At 41.3% G+C, this 21,266-nt stretch overlaps 2 protein-coding genes across 2 annotated transcripts; both read left to right on the top strand.

The window, feature by feature from the left end:
- The first annotated feature begins 7,148 nt into the window (after positions 1-7,148).
- LOC145807785 (uncharacterized) lies at positions 7,149-8,245 on the top strand. Its single transcript, XM_082906623.1, has 2 exons — positions 7,149-7,275; positions 7,380-8,245. The coding sequence occupies exons 1-2, from the start codon at positions 7,213-7,215 to the stop codon at positions 8,145-8,147; spliced, it is 831 nt and encodes a 276-aa protein (XP_082762749.1). The 5' UTR covers positions 7,149-7,212; the 3' UTR covers positions 8,148-8,245.
- A 339-nt stretch (positions 8,246-8,584) lies between these two features.
- LOC145807784 (uncharacterized) lies at positions 8,585-11,186 on the top strand. The gene is made up of 5 exons (XM_082906622.1): positions 8,585-9,770; positions 10,091-10,182; positions 10,269-10,368; positions 10,470-10,761; positions 10,863-11,186. The coding sequence occupies exons 1-4, from the start codon at positions 9,096-9,098 to the stop codon at positions 10,632-10,634; spliced, it is 1,032 nt and encodes a 343-aa protein (XP_082762748.1). The 5' UTR covers positions 8,585-9,095; the 3' UTR covers positions 10,635-10,761; positions 10,863-11,186.
- Positions 11,187-21,266: the final 10,080 nt, after the last annotated feature.

Genomic DNA, 21,266 nt, shown 5'->3' with positions numbered 1-21,266 from the left:
AAACACAAAAAATGTGTTTCCATTTTGAGCTTTCAGTTTTTTTTTTTTTTACCACCCAACACTAGCCACCACCCGCTACCATTTTCCACCACCGTCTTCCGCCTCCGCCACCACCACCCACCCCCACCCCCACCCCCACCACCACCACTACTGCCCACCACCCACCACCCACCTGCCATCCAACCGCCACCACCCACCACTTGCCATTACCATCCACCGCTCGCCACCACCACCTACTTGCCACCACCCACCTGTCACCACCACCTGCCACCACTAGCCACCCACCACCACCTGCCACTCACCTGCCACCACCACCACCCACCACCCACCACCACCATCACCTATCACCCACCTGCCACCACCACCCGCCACCCGCCACCACCACCACCACCACCCAGTCGTTACCACCTATCACCCGCCACCGTCACCCACCACCACCACCACCACCACCACCACCATCCGTCACCTACCCGCCACCACCCACCACCACCCGCCATCCGCCACCCACATGCCACCACCACCCGCCGCCACCACCACCCGCCACCGTCACCCACCCACCCACCATCACCACCCGCCACCACTCGCTATCCGCCACCCACCTGCCACCACCACCCGCCACCATCACCACCACCACCTATTCGTTACTACCCACCACCCGCCGCTGTCACCCACCCACCCACCCACCCACCCACCATCACCACTCGCCACCACCTAGCACCTACCACCACCCGCCATCCGCCACCCACCTGCCACCACCACCCACTTGCTACCACCCACCACCCGTCACCGTTACCCATCCACTCACCACCACCACCCGTCACCTACCCGCTACCACCACCCGCCACCACCACCACCACCACCACCACCCACTCGCTACCACCTGCCACCATCACCCACCCACCACCACCACCACCACCACCCACCACTCACCGTCACCACTTTCCACCACCGTCTTCCGCTGCCACTTGCCACCACTCGCCATTTCTCACTCTTTTTTATATTTTAAATTTTTTTAAAACATTTTGTCAATTACGAAACGCGTTTGTAGTTTATGTTTTTCAAAAAATAAACAAAAACTAGTTTATAAATTTTTTGTAAATATAAACTGAAAACGTAAACGTTACCAAACACACCAAGAAATTATTTGACAAAAGGTATAACCTTTTCAAATATGGTGTATGTTTGTCCGTAGAAGGTGTAAATGACCATAGAAAAGATGTAAGTTTTGTTTTTCACTAAAGGTGTAACTTGAAATAATAAGTGTAAATTTTACGAAAAAGGTTTTTCCACAAAATGTGTCATTTTTCAAGAAGTTGTAAATATTTCCGAGAGGAGGTGTAAATTTTTAGGAAAGGTGTAAACTTTAGGAATAGTTGTAAACTTTGTGATTTTTTACAAAAGGTACAAGTTCCCAAATAAGAGCAACCATCGAAGCTGAATGTTTCGTTTTTACAAAAGATATAAGTTCCCAAAGAAGACCAATCCGAATTAAAGCTGAATGTTTCGTTTTTGGAAAAGATCCAAGGTGTAACTTTTACTAAGAAAATTAATGTAATGTAAAGATAAAGTTCCAAGGTGTAACTTTTATGAAGAAAATTAATTTATAAATGATGTCAGTTTTCATTAAAAGGTGTAGGTTGTCAGAACAAGTATAAAACTTAAAAAATTGCCGAAGTGTTCAGAAGAGGTGTAAGTTCCGTCGGCCCGTCCATCTCTCTTCCATCTCGGACCTCTCTCTTTGTTTGTCTTTCTGTCTGCCCGTCTCTCCGTTGTTCCATTTCCCCGTAGCTGTAGGGTTTTACAGAGAACAATATTTGAGTGCTGAGCTTAAGTTCTTGGGAAGGCTAGCCATGGAAGTGGATGCGTAAATACTTTTTTTGAGTTGATTTTTGTCGGTGGAGCACAACTGCAAGGGTTAATCGAGCACCACCGTCGGTTCGTCTGATCCGGTTGGTATTTCCTTTATTTCGTGCTGGTACATTATCTGTCTCCTTGTTTGTCTTCTATCATTCGCATATACCTTCACACCCAACCCGAAATCGACCCAATAGGAACTGTTCTGTACTCCATTTTGGTATTTTGTGCTATTCGAATAGGAACTCTTCCCTCTGCTAACCGAAATGAACCCAATAGGAACTGTTCTGTACTCGATTTTTTGTATTTTCTCCCTTCCGAATAGGAAGTCTTCCCTCTGCTATCAGTGCTGCAAGTTGAACATAGGTATGATAGTAGTTAGCAACAAGAATAAAAGGTGTTCTGCATTTACATGGCGAACTTGTTATGTTGGGTTATATATAACGAAAGAAGACTTTAAAAGAAATTTGTGTAATGTTGGCACGGGAAAAACAAATTTTTTTTTTCTTTTCGAGTAGCCAAAAAAGCAAAAATAAGAAACTCGATAAACAAACAATGACTAATCTTGTTTCCGCAACAGGTAGCACACTCGGTTGAATTGTGCTTTAAATTTTGCTGTACTCGGTGATTTTATATTGCCGGAACTTATGTTTAGAAACAATCTGTGGTACACGGACTCTTCAAAATAGATCAAATACCCGTGTCGGACACCTGAGAGTCGGACAAGGGTATGGGATATGTGTCGGATACTTTTCAACGGACACTTCTTATATAATTGTATAAAACACAATTATTATATGTGCAAATTATTGTGAAATTACTATAAATGTGATTTTGACACCGTGAGTTACATATAGTACCATTTTATGGCACATATTAGATTAAAAATATGATATTTTTTCCCCACACCGTGTACCATTGAATGTAGGGTTAAGATATAATGAGTCGGACCTGTACATGCATACCGCACCTGGGACCCGTACCCGAGTCCGTGTAACACAGTAAACAACTCTTTCTTTCAGTGCTGAAGTTCATGCATAGTTGACGGTATTCAACTTAAAACATAGGAAAGCCAATTGAAAGAGTTGAAATGAGGATGACGATTTCCAAATTTTGTAGAGAGCTATTCGTTCCCACACCCAATTCTGAATCAAGAGTTGCAGCATTCACTTTCATGGCTAGCCTTTCCAACAACTTAAGTGGCCGGAGACGATGGCTGAAAACCAATACCTTCTCCCCACCTGAGTCGGAGAACCCTAACAGATTAAGGAAGAAGTTTGCCTTCAGTCCTTGTCTAATATCCAACTTTTCTAAGATGTGGTCCATCCGGGCATCGTCAATGCCCTCTGTTTCTGTGGTTGACGTGTCTGTAGGTGAAATCTTTAGGAGGGATCTCAACTGTGCGTGCACATACAGTGTGCTCCCATCGCAAGTGATGTTCAACTGCTTAACGAAGTTGTTCAGTTCTTCAACTTCACGAACTGTCGTAAGGGTGAGGTGAAGAAATTCAGAGAAGTCAACAAGCCCAGGCAATTCACGAAGAAAATCTAATTTGTAGAAATGGACAACCTTGCCTGTCATTGCACGCAACTTTTGAATGACGGTTACCTTTCTGTTGAAGTTATCATCTTGCATATATATACAGCAGTTACATTTGAAGAGGAAGGTAGCTGTCATTCATGAGTTGCGGGCTGTTTGAACTTCATTGAGCGTAGAAATGAAATGCGTACTCTCATTTGTCTTTTTTATGACCTTCGTGCAGAATGAGAATGGATGGGTACGTTAGTAATATTTTTTGGTAGGCAGTGGCAGTCTTGCTTGTTTCATTGTCGCATACAATTGATGAAACTTGTTTGTCAACCACAGAAAAGTATTCTTCTCTGATCTGCCCACTGTCTGAGCACCCGAAGGTAATGGAGCACGGGCCAGGATGCAGCCACCTCGATTCTCTGCAACCAAGTTGCTCAGTAGGAAATTGAAGCCCTCAACTTGATGGCTGGCCTTGCCAACAACTTAAGCGGCCGGAGAGTGCGTGCACACTGTATGTGCACGCACAGTTTAGATCCCTCCTAAAGAGTTCACCTACAGACACGTCAACCACGGAAACAGAGGGCATTGACGATGCCCGGATGGACCACATCTTAGAAAAGTTGGATATTAGACAAGGACTGAAGGCAAACTTCTTCCTTAATCTGTTAGGGTTCTCCGACTCAGGTGGGGAGAAGGTATTGGTTTTCAGCCATCGTCTCCGGCCACTTAAGTTGTTGGCTAGGCCAACCATCAAGTTGAGGGCTTCAATTTCCTACTGAGCAACTTGGTTGCAGAGAATCGAGGTGGCTGCATCGTGCCCACTGTCTGACCACCCAAAGGTAATGGAGCACGGGCCACGATGCAGCCACCTCGATTCTCTGCAACCAAGTTGCTCAGTAGGAAATTGAAGCCCTCAACTTGATGGTTGGCCTAGCCAACAACTTAAGTGGCCGGAGACGATGGCTGAAAACCAATACCTTCTCCCCACCTGAGTCGGAGAACCCTAACAGATTAAGGAAGAAGTTTGCCTTCAGTCCTTGTCTAATATCCAACTTTTCTAAGATGTGGTCCATCCGGGCATCGTCAATGCCCTCTGTTTCCGTGGTTGATGTGTCTGTAGGTGAACTCTTTAGGAGGGATCTAAACTGTGCGTGCACATACAGTGTGCACGCACTCTCCGGCCGCTTAAGTTGTTGGCAAGGCCAGCCATCAAGTTGAGGGCTTCAATTTCCTACTGAGCAACTTGGTTGCAGAGAATCGAGGTGGCTGCATCCTGGCCCGTGCTCCATTACCTTCGGGTGCTCAGACAGTGGGCAGATCAGAGAAGAATACTTTTCTGTGGTTGACAAACAAGTTTCATCAATTGTATGCGACAATGAAACAAGCAAGACTGCCACTGCCTGCCAAAAAATATTACTAACGTACCCATCCATTCTCATTCTGTACGAAGGTCATAAAAAAGACAAATGAGAGTACGCATTTCATTTCTACGCTCAATGAAGTTCAAACAGCCCGCAACTCATGAATGACAGCTACCTTTCTCTTCAAATGTAACTGCTGTATATATATGCAAGATGATAACTTCAACAGAAAGGTAACCGTCATTCAAAAGTTGCGTGCAATGACAGGCAAGGTTGTCCATTTCTACAAATTAGATTTTCTTCGTGAATTGCTTGGGCTTGTTGACTTCTCTGAATTTCTTCACCTCACCCTTACGACAGTTCGTGAAGTTGAAGAACTGAACAACTTCGTTAAGCAGTTGAACATCACTTGCGATGGGAGCACACTGTATGTGCACGCACAGTTGAGATCCCTCCTAAAGATTTCACCTACAGACACGTCAACCACAGAAAAGTATTCTTCTCTGATCTGCCCACTGTCTGACCACCCAAAGGTAATGGAGCACGGGCCACGATGCAGCCACCTCGATTCTCTGCAACCAAGTTGCTCAGTAGGAAATTGAAGCCCTCAACTTGATGGATGGGGTTTCATCTGGTTTTTGTGCCTAGGATGAGCACCAATTTCTGTCACAGAAGAATCGTGTCCTGATTGTTTAACCCCGTCATGAAATAGTTCAGTTGCTTCTTTGTCATTTGTAGGCGGGCCTTCATAAAAGTATGTGTGTGTAGTCCTTCAGCCCTAAATGAAAAACACAATGTAGTCCTTCCTCTTGAATATTTGTGAAATTATGCATTTATCGCTTGTACACATAATTGTTTTAATTGTAAGCTGTGTGAAAGAAATGCAAAATTTCCATGTGTGCCCTTTCTTTTGTCTGTTTCAAAATCTGTATGTGTTGGGAAATTCTGCGTGTTGTTGTCTGTGTTTACGCAAAATTTTAAGGTTAACAGCCACATGTTGCAGCCGTTTGTTTGTGTTCCTGTAAATATTGATTGCAATACTTTGCAGGAGTTGTCGTCATTGCATCTGATGGATATTGGTCACCTCGCACCAACAATGTTAGTTTTCTCCTTAAAGACTTGCTACCAGTTGGTTTGGTACATATGTTTGTAAACAAACGAAATCCATCACCAAGGAATACGCTGATTTTTTTCCGGATCAATTCTTACAGCAGCCCTTGTACTTTTGTGTTTGTGTTATTTGTTTTGCACAAATTTTGAATGGCCTCGCTTTGCACCATCAATTTTGAACTTTTGTTTCAATTACGTCCATTTGATTTCAACTCTTCACTGTTTTGTATCAGAAAATATGCATATACGTGGCAACTGTATTTTTTGTTGTAGTCAACTTATAACTTTACTGAACTTACATAATCTGAATCAATTGACATTACAATCTTTGTTTTAAAAATGACAAACGGCATTAGCAATTTGACCGAAAATGTCCACGAAATTTGAAATGGACTGTCACAATTTAGGTAGTTTAAAGTGCATCGATCGAAATTAGACGACGGACAAAATGTGTACACCACCCCTGTAATTTTCCCTTCAATCTAATTTGTATGATTTGCTCTTTCATAAGGGGAAGGAAAAGATTGAAGACAATTGCCGAACAACATATCCAAATGTCTGACACTATCGCTGGCTCTTGTCGAAAGCGGCCAGTTGCACCATTCATTTGTTACAGGTACTAGTTCTTTATTTTGACAATCTGGAATTACATATTTCGTACTGAAATTACGCGCCTCGTCGAAGTTCAGTTTGTGATGTTTCAAATTGGTTTTGTTCCGCATGTCTGAAAATGTTTAACTTGGTGTCGATTCAGTCCCGGATGTACGAAAGCTGTCTTATGCCGATTTCAGGGCCAGCGTGACATAAAAACTTGCATATATATATATATATATATGTATTCATATTTCACATTTAGTGATGATAAGCTTGACGATGCTTGCATGCAGCCAGCAACAATTCAAGGAAATGCAAGGGCCAGACAACACTCGACGAAAAATGGTGAGTGTTGAAATCTGTATTCTCTATAATACAGTATGATGGAAACACATCGCTGGGTTGCTATCCACACGTTGTATTGAATGGTCGTAGTGGGCTTGTGATTGTTTCGCGTTTGTAGGATTGTAGCATGTAATAATGTCACCTTCCTATTGTTTTTGTAAATTTCAATTCGTTGTAAAAGTCCAGCTACGTTTCGTCGCTGACTTTTTGCTGCAACTGTTATTTGTATTTGCAATCTTATTTAATTAGCAACAATGCACGCGGATTGCGTTTGGCATAAAGTTGTAGTTACAGTAATTTCGGACTCATAGTTGTTACTTGTCTTGTACGTCTGTCATTTTCTTGGTTAAAGACTAGAAAGGAGATTGGGGAAAGGTGGAAGGCACTCCCCTCTGATGAGAAAAAGAGGTTTGTCGAAATGGCTAAGGCGAGCGCTGAGGAACACGCCAAAGTAGTACCATGTGCACCGAAGTCTGAAAAGGTCATTACGTACTTCATGTTTTCGTAAATGCATTTGCCTAGGTCCTGCTTTGCTGACATTGTTGGTTGTATTTTTTTATTAATTTAAGGGTAAAAAATGTGCAGGGTAAAAGGCAACTCCGCATATCATTGAAGTCAATTGTTGAGCTAGTTAACCGGTTCAACGAAGCACAAAAGCAGGCAGTCATTGACATTGGGTTTGCTGGCCTCCTGGGGATGAAGTGTACACGTATAGATCACGACTTGTGCGCATGGTTGGTACAGAACTTCGATCCTGACAGTAGTTCATTGAATGTCCATGGTTGTCAAGTCAGGCTCACGTGTAAGGCAGTTAATGTTTTATTGGGAATACGGTGTGAAGGCGATGACGTGCAGTTGGCTGGGTCATTGGAAGCATATCCCAATATCTACGATGAGGTTGGAGTTGTTAACGGAGTCATTCCTTTGAACAAGTTGAGACTTTATCTGACCGAGACTGCTGGTGCGGAGGACGAGTTTCGGCGGAAATTTGCGCTGTACGTGTTGGGGGCCATGTTGTGTCCTACCACAATGACCGGGTTGAAGCCATCGTTCATTCATGCCGTGAAGGACGTGAATCGTATGCGAGCTTGTAATTGGGCAAAGTTGACACTGCAATTCCTTCACAACGGTGTTCGCAAGTATAAAGGTCATCGCGGTGCAACTGGATGTGTTTTCCTGCTAATGGTATGCCAATACCTTGAATTTTTTTTTCCATTCCCCCCTTCATGTGTTTCATGCATTGTTCTGTCATGGTTCAACAAATTGGCCTTGATTGGGACATACAATGGTACCTGCTTTGTGAGTACGACAAACAGCACTCTTCCTGACCAAGTATGGTACTTGCAGAAATAAATTTTGTGTGACTACCGTCATGAATTTAAGAACAAAGAGTACAGGGCAAAAAGTATGCTGAACCTCAATGGAGGAACCAATTAAAACTACGTTGCGAAGAGGGGAACATGTACATAAAAAATTTTTCTTGGTTTCATCAATAAAGTCCTTGGTGTGCTGTACAATTTTTTCCCCAAAAAACATTGCATGATATGTGCCTATAAAGTTGACAGCATCCTCAACAAAATCGGTATGCTATGTACGTTCCACTGCAAAATTGAGAATAATGAATGTCATTGTTACTGAATATAGTTCATTTCTGTGGGAAGAACAACTTAATTATGGTATGCCCCTTAATGTCCACAGCTGTTGTACCTTGATTGTGTTTGTCTGAGCTCGACTACGACGCGGTCCACACCTCGGCTTCATTATTGAGGTGATACCCAAATACGGGAGACGCTGCGACGTATCAGAAGGAAGCAAAATTTCCCAACAATTGCGGTAAGCACTCCTACCACTGTGCACATTTCACACCATCGACCCACTTGTCTTCAACATACAATGTCAGACTTCATTTATGCGTTTCTATGATTAGGTGGAGTTTGATTACAGTAACGCCGATGATGCTGACATGGATGCATGCCATGTCGAGAACCAACAAACAGGACAGTACAATGAAGTCCGTATGAGCAATTTGGAGTCCGACATTCGTGAACTGAAGGAAATGATGAAGCAAGTTCTCCACAACCAAACAGATTTAATGGAGATGTTGCGACATTTCGAAGGCAAGCAAGTTGTTCGCAATGACAAGGTAATCCATCCAAGCATTACGCAATTTTCACACAGTTGAGCCACATCATTTGAAGATGGTTTGTAAGACTAAGTTCACGAATGTGTATGTATAATTAGGTGGAAGGCAATGATGTGTGTATCATTAACCTCTCCTCCAATGTTGCTCAACTGAAGGACATGCTGAAGCAACTGCTTCAACGTTTCAGTTTGGGCTGCAACGAACCGTTCACTGAACAAACCAATTTACGTGAACTGAAGCAAATGCTACACCACCTCATCGAAGGTATATTCTCTACACCGCAACCGGCAGGCGTGGCCAAACAGGGTGTGGACCCTGCTGTTGGAGTCGAGGCGCATGAGGATGGCGTGGTCAAACCATCGGACGAAGTTAACCCAATGGAGTGTAATATTTCAGATGTACAAGGGGTGGATCACCAACAACATATTTTGAAGGGAACCTTGGCAAGGGACAAAAGTCATTTGCATGATGGGCACAAGCTGAACATCGAAGAAGGTGGCGACAACAACAAGAAGGGAGGCCTTCAGTCAGGGGAAACATATGAAACTGAAGATAAATACAGTCCTGACCTTCAGTCAGTGGGCGTGAAGAACGTGGCGTGCGATGTGCATACTTCTCCTACTAAGCTTGGCAAACCATTGGGAGCAACTGGAATCGTTAGAAGAAGTGCAAAGGGAAGACGAAAAGGAAAAGGAAAAGGAAAAATGTGCGGAAGTGGAGTTCAAGCCACTGAGGTCGGGGATATGCAATTGTGCATCGATAGCAAAACAAATAGTGGAGTTGACGACAGCAGTTCACCTGTGGATGTTGATGGTGTGGACAACGTGAACAAGGTACAAATACTGCCTTTAATGCCCCACAAGTTGTGAATACCCAATTCATGCCCACATCAATAATGTGAATCAGTAATTTTACAATCATCTGTGTTGTATTGTACTAGTTGTCAAAGAATTGCATGTTTGCAGTTATGACTGCTGCCATATGTTAGTACACATTTCTAACAAACTCCGCACCAAACATCACAAGTTGGGAAAACTCTGGGGCTCACAGTTTTTACATCATTTCACGTTTTTTTTATGACTACAGACCTTGTAATATAAGCTTCAATACTTTTATGAAATGTGTACTGTTAGTTGGCTGTTTATTTTTGTAGGACTCGTTGACGATGTTGGACAGCGAAGGGTTGTTATCGGCGGAGGAACAAAAACTTCTTCACTATGTATTTGACGATAGCAAAAATGAAATGTATTGTTTCATTTACTACTTGCAAATTTTCAATGACAGTCCACTGTGAAATAACTATCGTTCTAAGGATCATTTATTGCTTGTAGGGACATTGTTGTTTCCATGAATCTTCATGGACGGGCATGTGAAGTTGGCACCCGGCGTGACATGCGCACGCTCAAACCAGGGTCGTGGCTATCCGACACTGTAAGTGTTGGCTGCACAAATATGAATCTGCGTTTTTCAGTACCCCTAACTCAGAAACCTTTCTAATCAACTTGCCTTGTGTCTTGCATACAATGTTCCAGCCAATCAACTTGGTGGTGGTGCAATTGACTAATCGACAGAGGGATTTACACAATGACGGGAGGCACACTGATTGGTTCTTTCCCGTATATCTGTCGGTAAGTAAGTGTTTAAAGCTACGTTGTGTATTGTGTATGACATATTTTGACAAATGTTTCCGTCAATGACCTTTACGCATTACACATGCAGACTATGATTCTAAATAAAGATATGCAACCTCTGGACCATGAACATATCGTCACATCATTTTTCGGACATGACAGATACACTGGTGCGATTGATGCATGCCAGAGGGTAATATCAATGTTCATCCCGTTATATTAAAACGAAAATATGAAAGCCATTACATGTTTGCATGGCCTCTAAACAAGGTCTGCCGTTGTGTTTTCGTGTAGATTTACGTGCCTTTCAATTACAGAGGAGTGCATTGGTTGTGCGTTAAAATTGATATGGTGGACCGTGTAGCCTACCTATTCGACTCAGTCCCATCCAACCGACCGAACAAAAGGAAGCTAAATGCAGCTAAAATTTTGGTATGTCCTTCTGGTGCATTTCTGAACACTACAAAAAACTTGAACATCCTTTACGTAAACCAACTTCAACCTTGTGGAACAGGTTGAAACTATGCACGACTTGCTGCAACTACACTTTGGAAATGATTATGTTACAGACGTGCGTACCTTCCACCGCTGCATGTTAGACGAGAGGCCAGTACAACAACTGGATGAGTAATCCACAATCCCTCCCTCACATTAATGTCTAAGCTGCATGACTGACTTAATGAACCTATTACGTATTGACGACAACTTTAATGTGAAATTATTTTTGTAGCACGTTTGACTGTGGGATGTTCGTCATCAAATTCATGCAGCAACCTGATTTAAGCCCCGGTCCACACAAGGTACATTCTACCGCTTAATTTCCATTTGTCAATCAAATCCTTCCTCGTACGTCCTCCAATTTTAACTGATTTGTCTTACGATTTTTGTGGACAAAGTTTGCTCCCTCTGTGCGTCATAAGTTGTTGGTTGACATCGTTATGGATGTCAATAATGCAAAGATCGCAGAGTACCGGGACTGCCTTCATATGAGCAATGCCACAAGCTAGGCCAGTGATGGGAATGGGCTGCCAGTACGCCACTAATTTGGGTGGCAATAGGACTTTAACTAATTTTTTATTCTTTGATTTCAATATGGATGTTAATTATGGGTCCCCAGTATTGTTTTTGCTGGACGATGTAAATATGGACCAACTGTAAACATGGATCAAACATGTCGATGTAAACATGGATCAAACATGTCGACGTGGCTGCTGACTTAGTACTGTTTTGTTTACGCATGTTTCTTGTTCGGATGAATGCGACTGTAACTGTATATAATTTACGGCTGCTTTTGTTACCGAAGTTAATTTATAATTTAATTACAAAAAAGGCAAAATTAATTTTCAAAAATGAAAGAAACCACATTATGAATGAAAACTCAATACTCTTCGTAGGTAAGTTATATATCAGCCCATTAGCACATATGACTCCAGCCAAAAAAAAACTTTCATGGCTTACAGGGAAGGATAAAAAAAAAATAAATCAAATCTACATATCTGCTGCATCATCAGCAGCGTCTTCTGAAGAGTTGTCCGTACTGTCTGACTGACTGTCCTCATCCATTGTCTTATCAGACTTCGCTTCGTCCGCCGCCAATTTGTCATCGGTCAGCCAATCAACGTTCTGCTTGATAGCGCCGACTTGCCGCTCCAAACTTGACAACCGTGTGTCCACTTCATTCAGCCTTTCGTAGATAGCTTGCAACTGCTGGAATACAGGAGCAACATGAGCTTCAACAATAGCTTCAATCTTGTTCGAATCGGACATTTTGTAGGAATATGTGTATGGTTTATTTTACTGACTACTTTTTTAAAGGAATGTACAGATTCATAATATTACACAACACTATGCTGTAAGTATTTGTAATATATGGTACATGACTTGTATGTTTGCAGAAGACCTCGTGCATTGTGACATACATCGTATTAATTTCTCAAACTGGCCGAATTCATCTTGCAAAAATTCGTTCCTTCTTGCATGCACCAAGTCATCCGTTCAGTACCCCTGATCGTCCATTATTTGGCATTTCCAACACACATGCATTGTACCTTCCATCAGTACTAGCTCACTGTCATTGATTTCCACACCCACAGTTCATCATACAGTCACATTCGTCATTTGTATTTGTGCCCCAAGCCAATTACATGTCTACTCATCCATAAAGGTTAGCAAAATTGCTCTTATCAGATACATATGCCGTTCCAATTGCACCGAACCTTTAAATGCAATACCCGCAGTCATTAAGTTGCTTTTACGCAGTTTGGGTAGTTGTTGCCACCAAACAACAATAAGTGTGTTCACGTCTTTAAACCTACCACCAACGTATTAATGACTATGGGTTGAAGGTAATTTAACATTTACAACCAACCACAAAAAGGTTGCAACCAGTGTTGTTTCCTTTGCATTTGGGTTTGTTTTTGCGTCCATATATTCTTCGTGAACCTGCGAAAACAAAGTTGGACTCAATCAAGAAGCTTCACACCTATGGATGCACACCACGGTAAACGTGGTCGTGGACAATCACTTGCAACGGCTGGCAGCTCCCGACCGAAGTCACCAGAATTGGATTATGCAGGTGGGTATATTGATTCCTTCGGTGATCGACGTTTCTTTGAAACAGGGTTCCCACTGTGGAGTTTTGAACCTCTACGGGATTACAACTGCACCCCAATACAAGATGCTTGCCTGGGGAAGTATTTTGGAATTCCAGTTTCACTGTTTGCCAAACGAGTTCAGTGTGAACACCACTGTCGATGTGCTTTCCTGAAGGTCACAAAAGCCCGATCGGTTGAAATGCAGCGGCAATTCCCTCATGTCAGCGACTCCCAACTTAGGCATCGTTTGCAAAGTGAGGTTGATCAAATGACTCGTCGACTCATTAGGAACTCACAGATAGAGGACGCAAAGGCAGAGTCGAAGATAAATGGATCGAACCCGGCATCTGCGATAAAGGCTATAATGGAGGATCCTGCACTGGTGTCGGACCCTGACCTTTCAGATTACTCAGACTCCGAAGTTGTTGATTTGAGCGAGGATTAGCAGACCTGGACATGTGTATGACATAGTAAGCGTAGTCTTGTGAGATGGCATCGTCGCGCGAAAATAAACGACTTAGAAACTAACAGACCGTCATACTCTGCTAACCATTGCAACGGTGCATGCATTAACGTCTTCATCAAAATGATTTGTTGAAGGTATTTTTTTGGGTCACCGTCCTCGACTAAAATCTGTCTTATGATTTTTGTTGGTACGATGACAAGGTAATATTTTTGTAATGTCAATGACCGATATCAGAAACTATCATTAACCTACGTTTTGTTGATTACTTCATGTTTGTGAATCGTTCAATATGGACAACAAGGTTTAAGTGTCGGAATCATTGCCTGGAATCACAAGCTGTAATTGCAAACAAAAATTGTGCACAACCAGCCAACGGTCTCATACACTCTTACCATCAATATGGGCACAAAATGTTTTGTTTTTTCAAAGACGACGGTTGTGTGGAAGCATACCCCATGGGGTCAACCTGTGCATTACCAATTTTTCTCCCATTGTGCATTGTTATGAACTAATCAGCTCCCCTTCAAACAAAAAAATATACAATAGACCATGCAGAAACAGAGTATTGATATTCATTAATGAAGAAGTCAGCACGATGGTGAAGAAATGTACCACGCATCCTACATCTGCTTTCAACTTGCTAACAGATAATAGTTGAGGCCACAGATAAGTGACAAACAGATACTAGTTGACAGATAACAGATTTGCCAAATCTGTTAATTACAAACAAACCTGCAACACATAACAGAAGTTGTTCATTACAACCAAAATTGATGCACCCAGATAAGAGAACCTGCAACAGAAAACAGGCCACAGATAAGTGACAATGCACCGAAAAAATTCAGTCATCCACAAAGCATCCACAAAATTCATCCACAGAGCATCCACAAAAATGAATCCACATACCATCCACAAAATTCGTCCACAGATCTGCCAAATAGCATCCACAAAGCTCTTACAATGACACCAATGTTTCCCAAAATTCATTACAGACTAACATTATAAGTCACATCATAATAACTTATAAAATTCATTCCGTACATTCATTCCATAATAAAATTCATTCCACAAAGCTATTAAGTAAGTTACATAAGTTACATCATAATAAAATTCATTCCATAAACATTACTTACATAATGAAGTACAATACAACAAAAACTGGTACAAACTTCCATTCAATTTCCCAAAATACAAACAAGTACGAAAGTTACATGATCAAGTACAAAATGATAGAAGGGCTGTGCTACATCCCCCGAATTTGGGGGCCCCTAATCCCCCGAAAAATCAGAACAAGGCAAAAAAAAAAACATGCCCAAAACGACGTTGCTTTGGGCATTAGGGGGATTAGGGGGGGCATTTTTAGGGGGACAAATCATTTCTCAATGATAGAAAATAGCAAAATGATTTGTCCCCCTAAAAATGCCCCCCCCCCCTAATCCCCCTAATGCCCCAAACGACGTGGTTTTGGGCAAATTTTTTTTTTTTTTTTTTTTTTTTTTTACCGTTTTTTTTTTTTTTTGCCTTGGTTTGAAATTTAGGAGGATTAGGGGGCCAAAAATTAGGGGCATGTAGCAAGGCCCTAGAAAAAATAATGAAATACACCATCGCTTTGATTATATTTTCTATCCTTTCAAGCCTTCGACCATGGTCATTTCCCAAGTCATGAAGCCTCGTCCTTACATCGTTGAAGTGTTCTACTGTTAAAGCATCACCAGCTCTAGTGTTGGAAGGGATTGTGGACATAACGCCTTCATCATCTTCAGCCACGAAGTTGAAGTAATTGCAATGGGGAGTGGGAGTGGTACTCTACAATGCATGACAATCAGTTAGTTGAATACGACAAATATTACTGTGACTACTAAAGGATTAAAATTTCCAATACATACTTACATATTTTGATGGGCAAACAAAGCACAAACGCCCTTCATTTCCATTCTTATTGTTCTGACAATACGTATGGCAGCGGTTCTTCCACAATTACACAGCCTCGTTTGTAATCTTATGTTGCTAATGTTAGAAGAAGAAGCCATTTTTAAAATCCGCATACATGAGAAATTTGTAATGGTCTGCTATGCTTCTGTTTGATGGGGTTAATAGCAGGTCTAGGTTAATTTGAGGGACAGAGTGTGTCTTTACTGAAAACATCTATTTGTTCAAACTGCCATGTTTAATAGCATTTGCACAGAGGTTACACAGACTAAACTGTTAATAGCATTTGAACAAACATCGCAGCTCAATGTACACACGTAGCATTTTGAAACTGAACAAATACAGCAGTTTCAAACATAGCATTTGTGATTAATTACAGACATGTTACACACATAGCATTTTCAATCTGAACAAACATGGCAGTTTTACAAACATATCAGGTCAATGTCAAGTAAATTATCAATCACACATGTTAAACAACTATTATCAACAAATCATGCTGAAGTGAAATGATTAGGGGCAGATTGTTGGAGACTGTGATTCAGTAGTTATCAAACTGAAATAGTTATCAACAAATGACACATGTGATTTTCAACAAAGCACACTGAAATACTTATCAACAAATCAGTAATAGTTATGAACATTTAAGTTCAGTTTGATAATAGTTACCAATGTTGATAATAGTTAATTCAAGTCACGCAGCTAACACATTAGTTGATAGCAGTTCATTACAACAATTCATGCGTGATTGACAACAAATTCAGCAAAATCACATTATCAATCACACATTGAAAATTACACAACTATATGCATTCGTTCAACTAATTATCAATCTGCATAATCATACTATGTTCTGCAAAGATGTGATCCTTTCATTTTATGTTGGATCAGTTTCTGCGTATTCATACTACGTTCTGCAAAATTTATACTTTAACTCTAAAAGGTAAATGCATAAATGTTCGTCACAATATGTGCCGCATTTTTCAAGCATACCATTTATCTATCTGCATAACAGTAATTTTCAAATATATTTTGTGAATCACAACCCTAACTTTTTTATTTCAGCGTTTGGAGGACGAACCTGGTTCATCTATGGCCTGAAAGCCCACGTTATCGTCAACAAATTCCTTCTCTACAGCCGATGGTGGTCGCGGTCGAGCTATGGTTCGCGAAGCAGAGAAAATGAGGGCTACAGCGGTGGGTTGGGTTTACGAGTGGGTGGCCGTCGGGAGTGGTCGCCGGTGAGGCTGGGTTCGGTGGAGGAGGAGTGATTCGGTGGAGGAGGAGTGAGTGTGACAGTGAGGGGGAGTGAGAATGAGATTGAGGTGTATACTCTGTATAACCTGTATAGCAGAGCCGGAAAACGGAAATTTATGTTTGGTTTGCATTTGGGAGACGAGTTTTAAAGAAAAAAATTTCTAAAAAATTGTTTGGTTTTAGTTTTTGTGAAAAAAATTTCAAAATCACTTTCTCTCACTTACATATCAATCAATCACTTTTTCTCTCTTCTCTCTCCTTTCCAATCACTTTTTCTCTCACACACATCTACTCAAATTCTCCCAAAATACCAAATCATTCCAAACTCCCAAAAAAACAACTCTCCCAAAATACACAACCATTGTTAACATAAATTTCAGAACATAAACCTTACACTTTTGATCATTTACCATGTGTATTATCAAGAAATCAAGACAAAATGACATACCTGAATCCATTGATGAACGGTTAAACGGAAGCGTGATTATCAATGAACTCTTTGTTATTGATTATGTTATTGCCTTCTAATCCTTTCCCCTTTGGTGCCTTATGTTTTTCCTTGAGAGGATTTAGAAAATAAAATGGCAGTGATCTTCTTTTTTCACCTTTTTCACTTGGGAAGGAATACGGACCATAACCTTTTAAAGGTTGTAATTGGTTTTCAAAACTGAAAGGTTGTGGAAGTTAAAAATGAATGAAAACCAACTTTAACCATTATTGGTTTTAATTTCTATTTATTGGTTTTCAAAACTGAAAGGTTGTGGAAGTTCAAAAGGAATGAAAACCAATTTTAACCAATATGTTTTAATTTCTATTTCTGCCTATCATAGAAATAGAAATTATACAACTAGCTAGTATCTACACATTAGGTCCATAACACATATACCCTTAAGCCTATTAACTAAATTGAATCACTTAAATTGTAGGCTTCTTATAAATGATAACACCACATTTAATTATGTGGTCCCATTGAGACATTATCTAACAATCTCCCACTGGACCACATATGTATCCTGAAAAATGTGCTTAACTTTACTGAGCTCAGAAATTTGTTATCATAACTTGAGGGTATCCAAACAATCTTGTCCATTAACTATATTAATATAGGATCAAAGCGGTCTTCATTACATCAATCGTAACTCGACCCACCAATGGTCACGTATACTAATACAGCTAAATGACATAGATCAATCATGGATGCGTAGCATGGAAATTACATGTGATGTGATCCATACATGCCTATTTCCAACTGGTCCTACTTAACTTTATTGAGATCAATACTTCACAATACGTAACAGAGCGTAATAAACAGAATATTTCATTTCTGCAGAAATTAATCCAATTACATAGCTAAAACTCGAGGCTGACATAAAGCAGTAATATAAATACAAACTCCCACTAAACCAGAATGTTCTCAAATAGAACAACACCCATCTGAGCAGTGTGCTCATGAAAAACCTTGGGTGGTAATCCCTTCGTAAGTGGATCCGCTATCATGGAGTTTGTCCCAATGTGCTCTATGGAAATCTGTTCACTCTGCACTCTTTCTTTTACAACTAGGAACTTGATATCAATATGCTTTGATTTTGTCGAGCTGCTGTTGTTATTTAAAAGAACAAACCTAAAAATTTTTAAACTCTCTCCCCAAATTTTTTTTCAAAAACAACTCTCCCAAAAACAAACCAAACAGTCTTCATTTTAATTTTTAGTCCATAAGCCAAAAAATCACTAACAAAAGACAGAATGAATTAAGACTGGGACCCCCTTTCCCCGTACAAGGATCCTCTCCTTGCAAGCCCCTCCTTGTGCCCGTCCTTGCAGAGCCGTCGGGCCTACTTTTAGGCCCAATTTTGATAATCCAAACCGTTCAAATTTTCTGATTTATTCAGTATATCATACCTGTAAAAAATCAAGTTGATTTATTCACTGTAACGCCCTAAAAATTTACCCATTATATATATATCAATGACATGCATTATTTAAAGAAAACACTTCAATAATTCATTATAATATTCATCAGAGTCTTACTAAACAAAAACATTACATGTAACATCAAATTTAATGCCCTAACGGCTTACATCTTTCCAAGCCAACACTTGGACACAAAAGTATGAGTTCTAACTCAAATATAAATAAAGCCCTAGGCTTGAGTGTTTACTTGTACTAACAATAAAATAAAACAAATAACTAGAAATAGTCTTCAAAGTCCAAGTCCTTCCAAGCTAAGTCCTTGGAGGTAGCTTATCACCTGAACCTGAAAATGATGTTCCCATAAAGGGTGAGCCACAGCCCAGTAGAAATATACTAAACCACATATAAGCAATGAATAAAGCAATAGCGTTCAACAGATGGTTAACCAAGATAATCAATTACTTCATTTTACAGTCTCATGACACTATTGTCTAAGATACGTTTTACTTTCCAACTTTATCAACATGGCTCAGAACCTGGCCAAATTTACAACAGTGAATTATATATATCATATTCACATTCTTCCAATATCAACAAACAAATGAGACTCAAGCTCAAATCAAAACACTTCATACTTCCAGATTGATACACATTTTAGTGTTGTATCAATAAAACACTTCTATATAAATAAGCACACATAAAAGTGATGCTAATGGAGTCCATCCCCTATCTCCTCCCAAACAAAATCCGGTTTAGAGGTCCATCCCCTATCTTCCCCTAAACCGTGGAGTACATCCCCTATCTCCTCCCACACAAAACAATGTATGCAAATGCAATGCTCAATCAATACACGTATTTTCTGTATCAATGCAATAGTCAAAAATTAATGACTTAACCAATGTGATTAGTTTCAGTTATTCCTAATCCACATGCAATGTCTACAACAATCACGACTATCCTCCACCGATAGCCCAAAACAGTTATTTCTAGACTGCAAATAAATATATCAATATCAACAATTCAATAGGTGAGTGATTTAAATTACACAACTACTCCATTTAATCAATGAATTCCTCAATTTCATGAATTTAACAAAATTCCCCAATCTCCTGAAATTAATTATACAAATTAATTTATTATTACAACTAGGGTTTTTCCCAAAATTACCAAAGCATTTCCAACATATCAAAATACCAAAACTTAGAACAAAACTTATAAGATGGAGTAGGAAATCCCTACCCTTGAAGAAAAGAACTGGAATGAAAAAGATGACGAAAACCAAGGTGCTCCAAACCCACGATTGTTCAGATTAAACGGAAGCCCTTGACCCTCTCTATCTTTTTAACAAAGGACTTAGGGTAGAAATACACTCTAAGTAGATCAAACCTAAGAGAGAAGGTGTGTAGGGAGAGGGAGAAGACGGTTCTAGGGTTTTAAAATCAAAAAGGAGATGAAAAATGATCCAGAAAGTCGGATCTCGGATTTTTATACCAGTCGCCCCGCTCGAGCGTGGAAACCCCCGCTCGAGCGCCACTCACAGACTCCCGCTCGAGCGGCCAAACTCCCGCTCGAGCGGCGAATGCACACTCGTAGAAGTTTTTGCAGACATGTCCCCGCTCGAGCTCCCAACTCCCCGCTCGAGCGTTATTCACGACTTCCCGCTCGAGCGTGTAATCCCCCACTCGAGCGGCCAACACTACACAGGACATACTGGATGGGTGTATTCCCCGCTCGAGCGTCCAAACCCCCGCTCGAGCGGACAAGCCAAAATCTGGGCAACCAGACTGGGTTCCTAAGCTCAACCAACCTACTCCAAATCTTCCCAACACAACCCAAGACTGAAAATAAGGATTAAAGGGTGCAAACAACATACTCTCAACAATCAGCTCCACAGAACCTAAGTCTATATATAACAAGTAAAGAAAAGGGAAACCGGGATCGCTATATTCACTCTCTCTGCTTCCAAGTCCCTATGGAGCCTCCCTTTCTCTTCCCTGCCTTGGCGCGCTCGCCCTCCAATTCCCTCTAGAGATCGCCTACTCTGCTATCCACCTCGTCCTTCTGCCTGACCAGCTCCTCATTATTGCTCATAGCCTCTTCATGTCGCTCGACCGCGGCGGCACAGGCTCTTTGGGCCTCGTCGATCTTCTTCTGCTCGCCAGCAAGTTGGAACTCGAGCGACACAACCTGGCGGCGTGTGTCCTCCAGCTCCGCTTGAACCGTTTGCAGCTCAGTGTGGACACTCTCCCAACTTGCACTCTTCTCCTTCAACTTTGCAAGCTGGGCCTTGGCTTCATCTGCCTTGAGTTTGCCACCCCCCGCCTTCCTCAGCAGGGCCCCTGCTAAGGTGGTTACCTCCATTTGAGCGAAGTATAACCCCCTTAGCAGCTCAGCCTCGTTGAATCTGGAGGCCGAGCGCAAGGCTGCCTCTTCTACAATCCCTACAAGGCGATCTGCCCCTGCTTTGGCTGGGCCTTCTTCTCCCTCCAGCCGCCCTGCGGTCCTACCGACTCCTCCTTCTTGAGGTAGAAGACCCCCCTG

Source organism: Camellia sinensis, chromosome 14 (genome assembly GCF_055761805.1).
Source record: "Camellia sinensis isolate YWXY chromosome 14, ASM5576180v1, whole genome shotgun sequence".
NCBI classification, from domain to species: Eukaryota; Viridiplantae; Streptophyta; class Magnoliopsida; order Ericales; family Theaceae; genus Camellia; species Camellia sinensis.
Note: the sequence above shows the minus strand (reverse complement) of the source record. Positions and strands in the feature narration are given on the sequence as shown.

Coding starts and splice junctions, on each gene's coding strand:
- LOC145807785 (XM_082906623.1), top strand. CDS start 7,213: ATGGCTAAGGCGAGCGCTGAGGAACACGCCAAAGTAGTACCATGTGCA. Junction 7,276..7,379: donor GTGCACCGAAGTCTGAAAAG/GTCATTACGTAC, acceptor AAAAATGTGCAG/GGTAAAAGGCAACTCCGCAT.
- LOC145807784 (XM_082906622.1), top strand. CDS start 9,096: ATGCTGAAGCAACTGCTTCAACGTTTCAGTTTGGGCTGCAACGAACCG. Junction 9,771..10,090: donor GTGTGGACAACGTGAACAAG/GTACAAATACTG, acceptor TTATTTTTGTAG/GACTCGTTGACGATGTTGGA. Junction 10,183..10,268: donor GACGATAGCAAAAATGAAAT/GTATTGTTTCAT, acceptor TATTGCTTGTAG/GGACATTGTTGTTTCCATGA.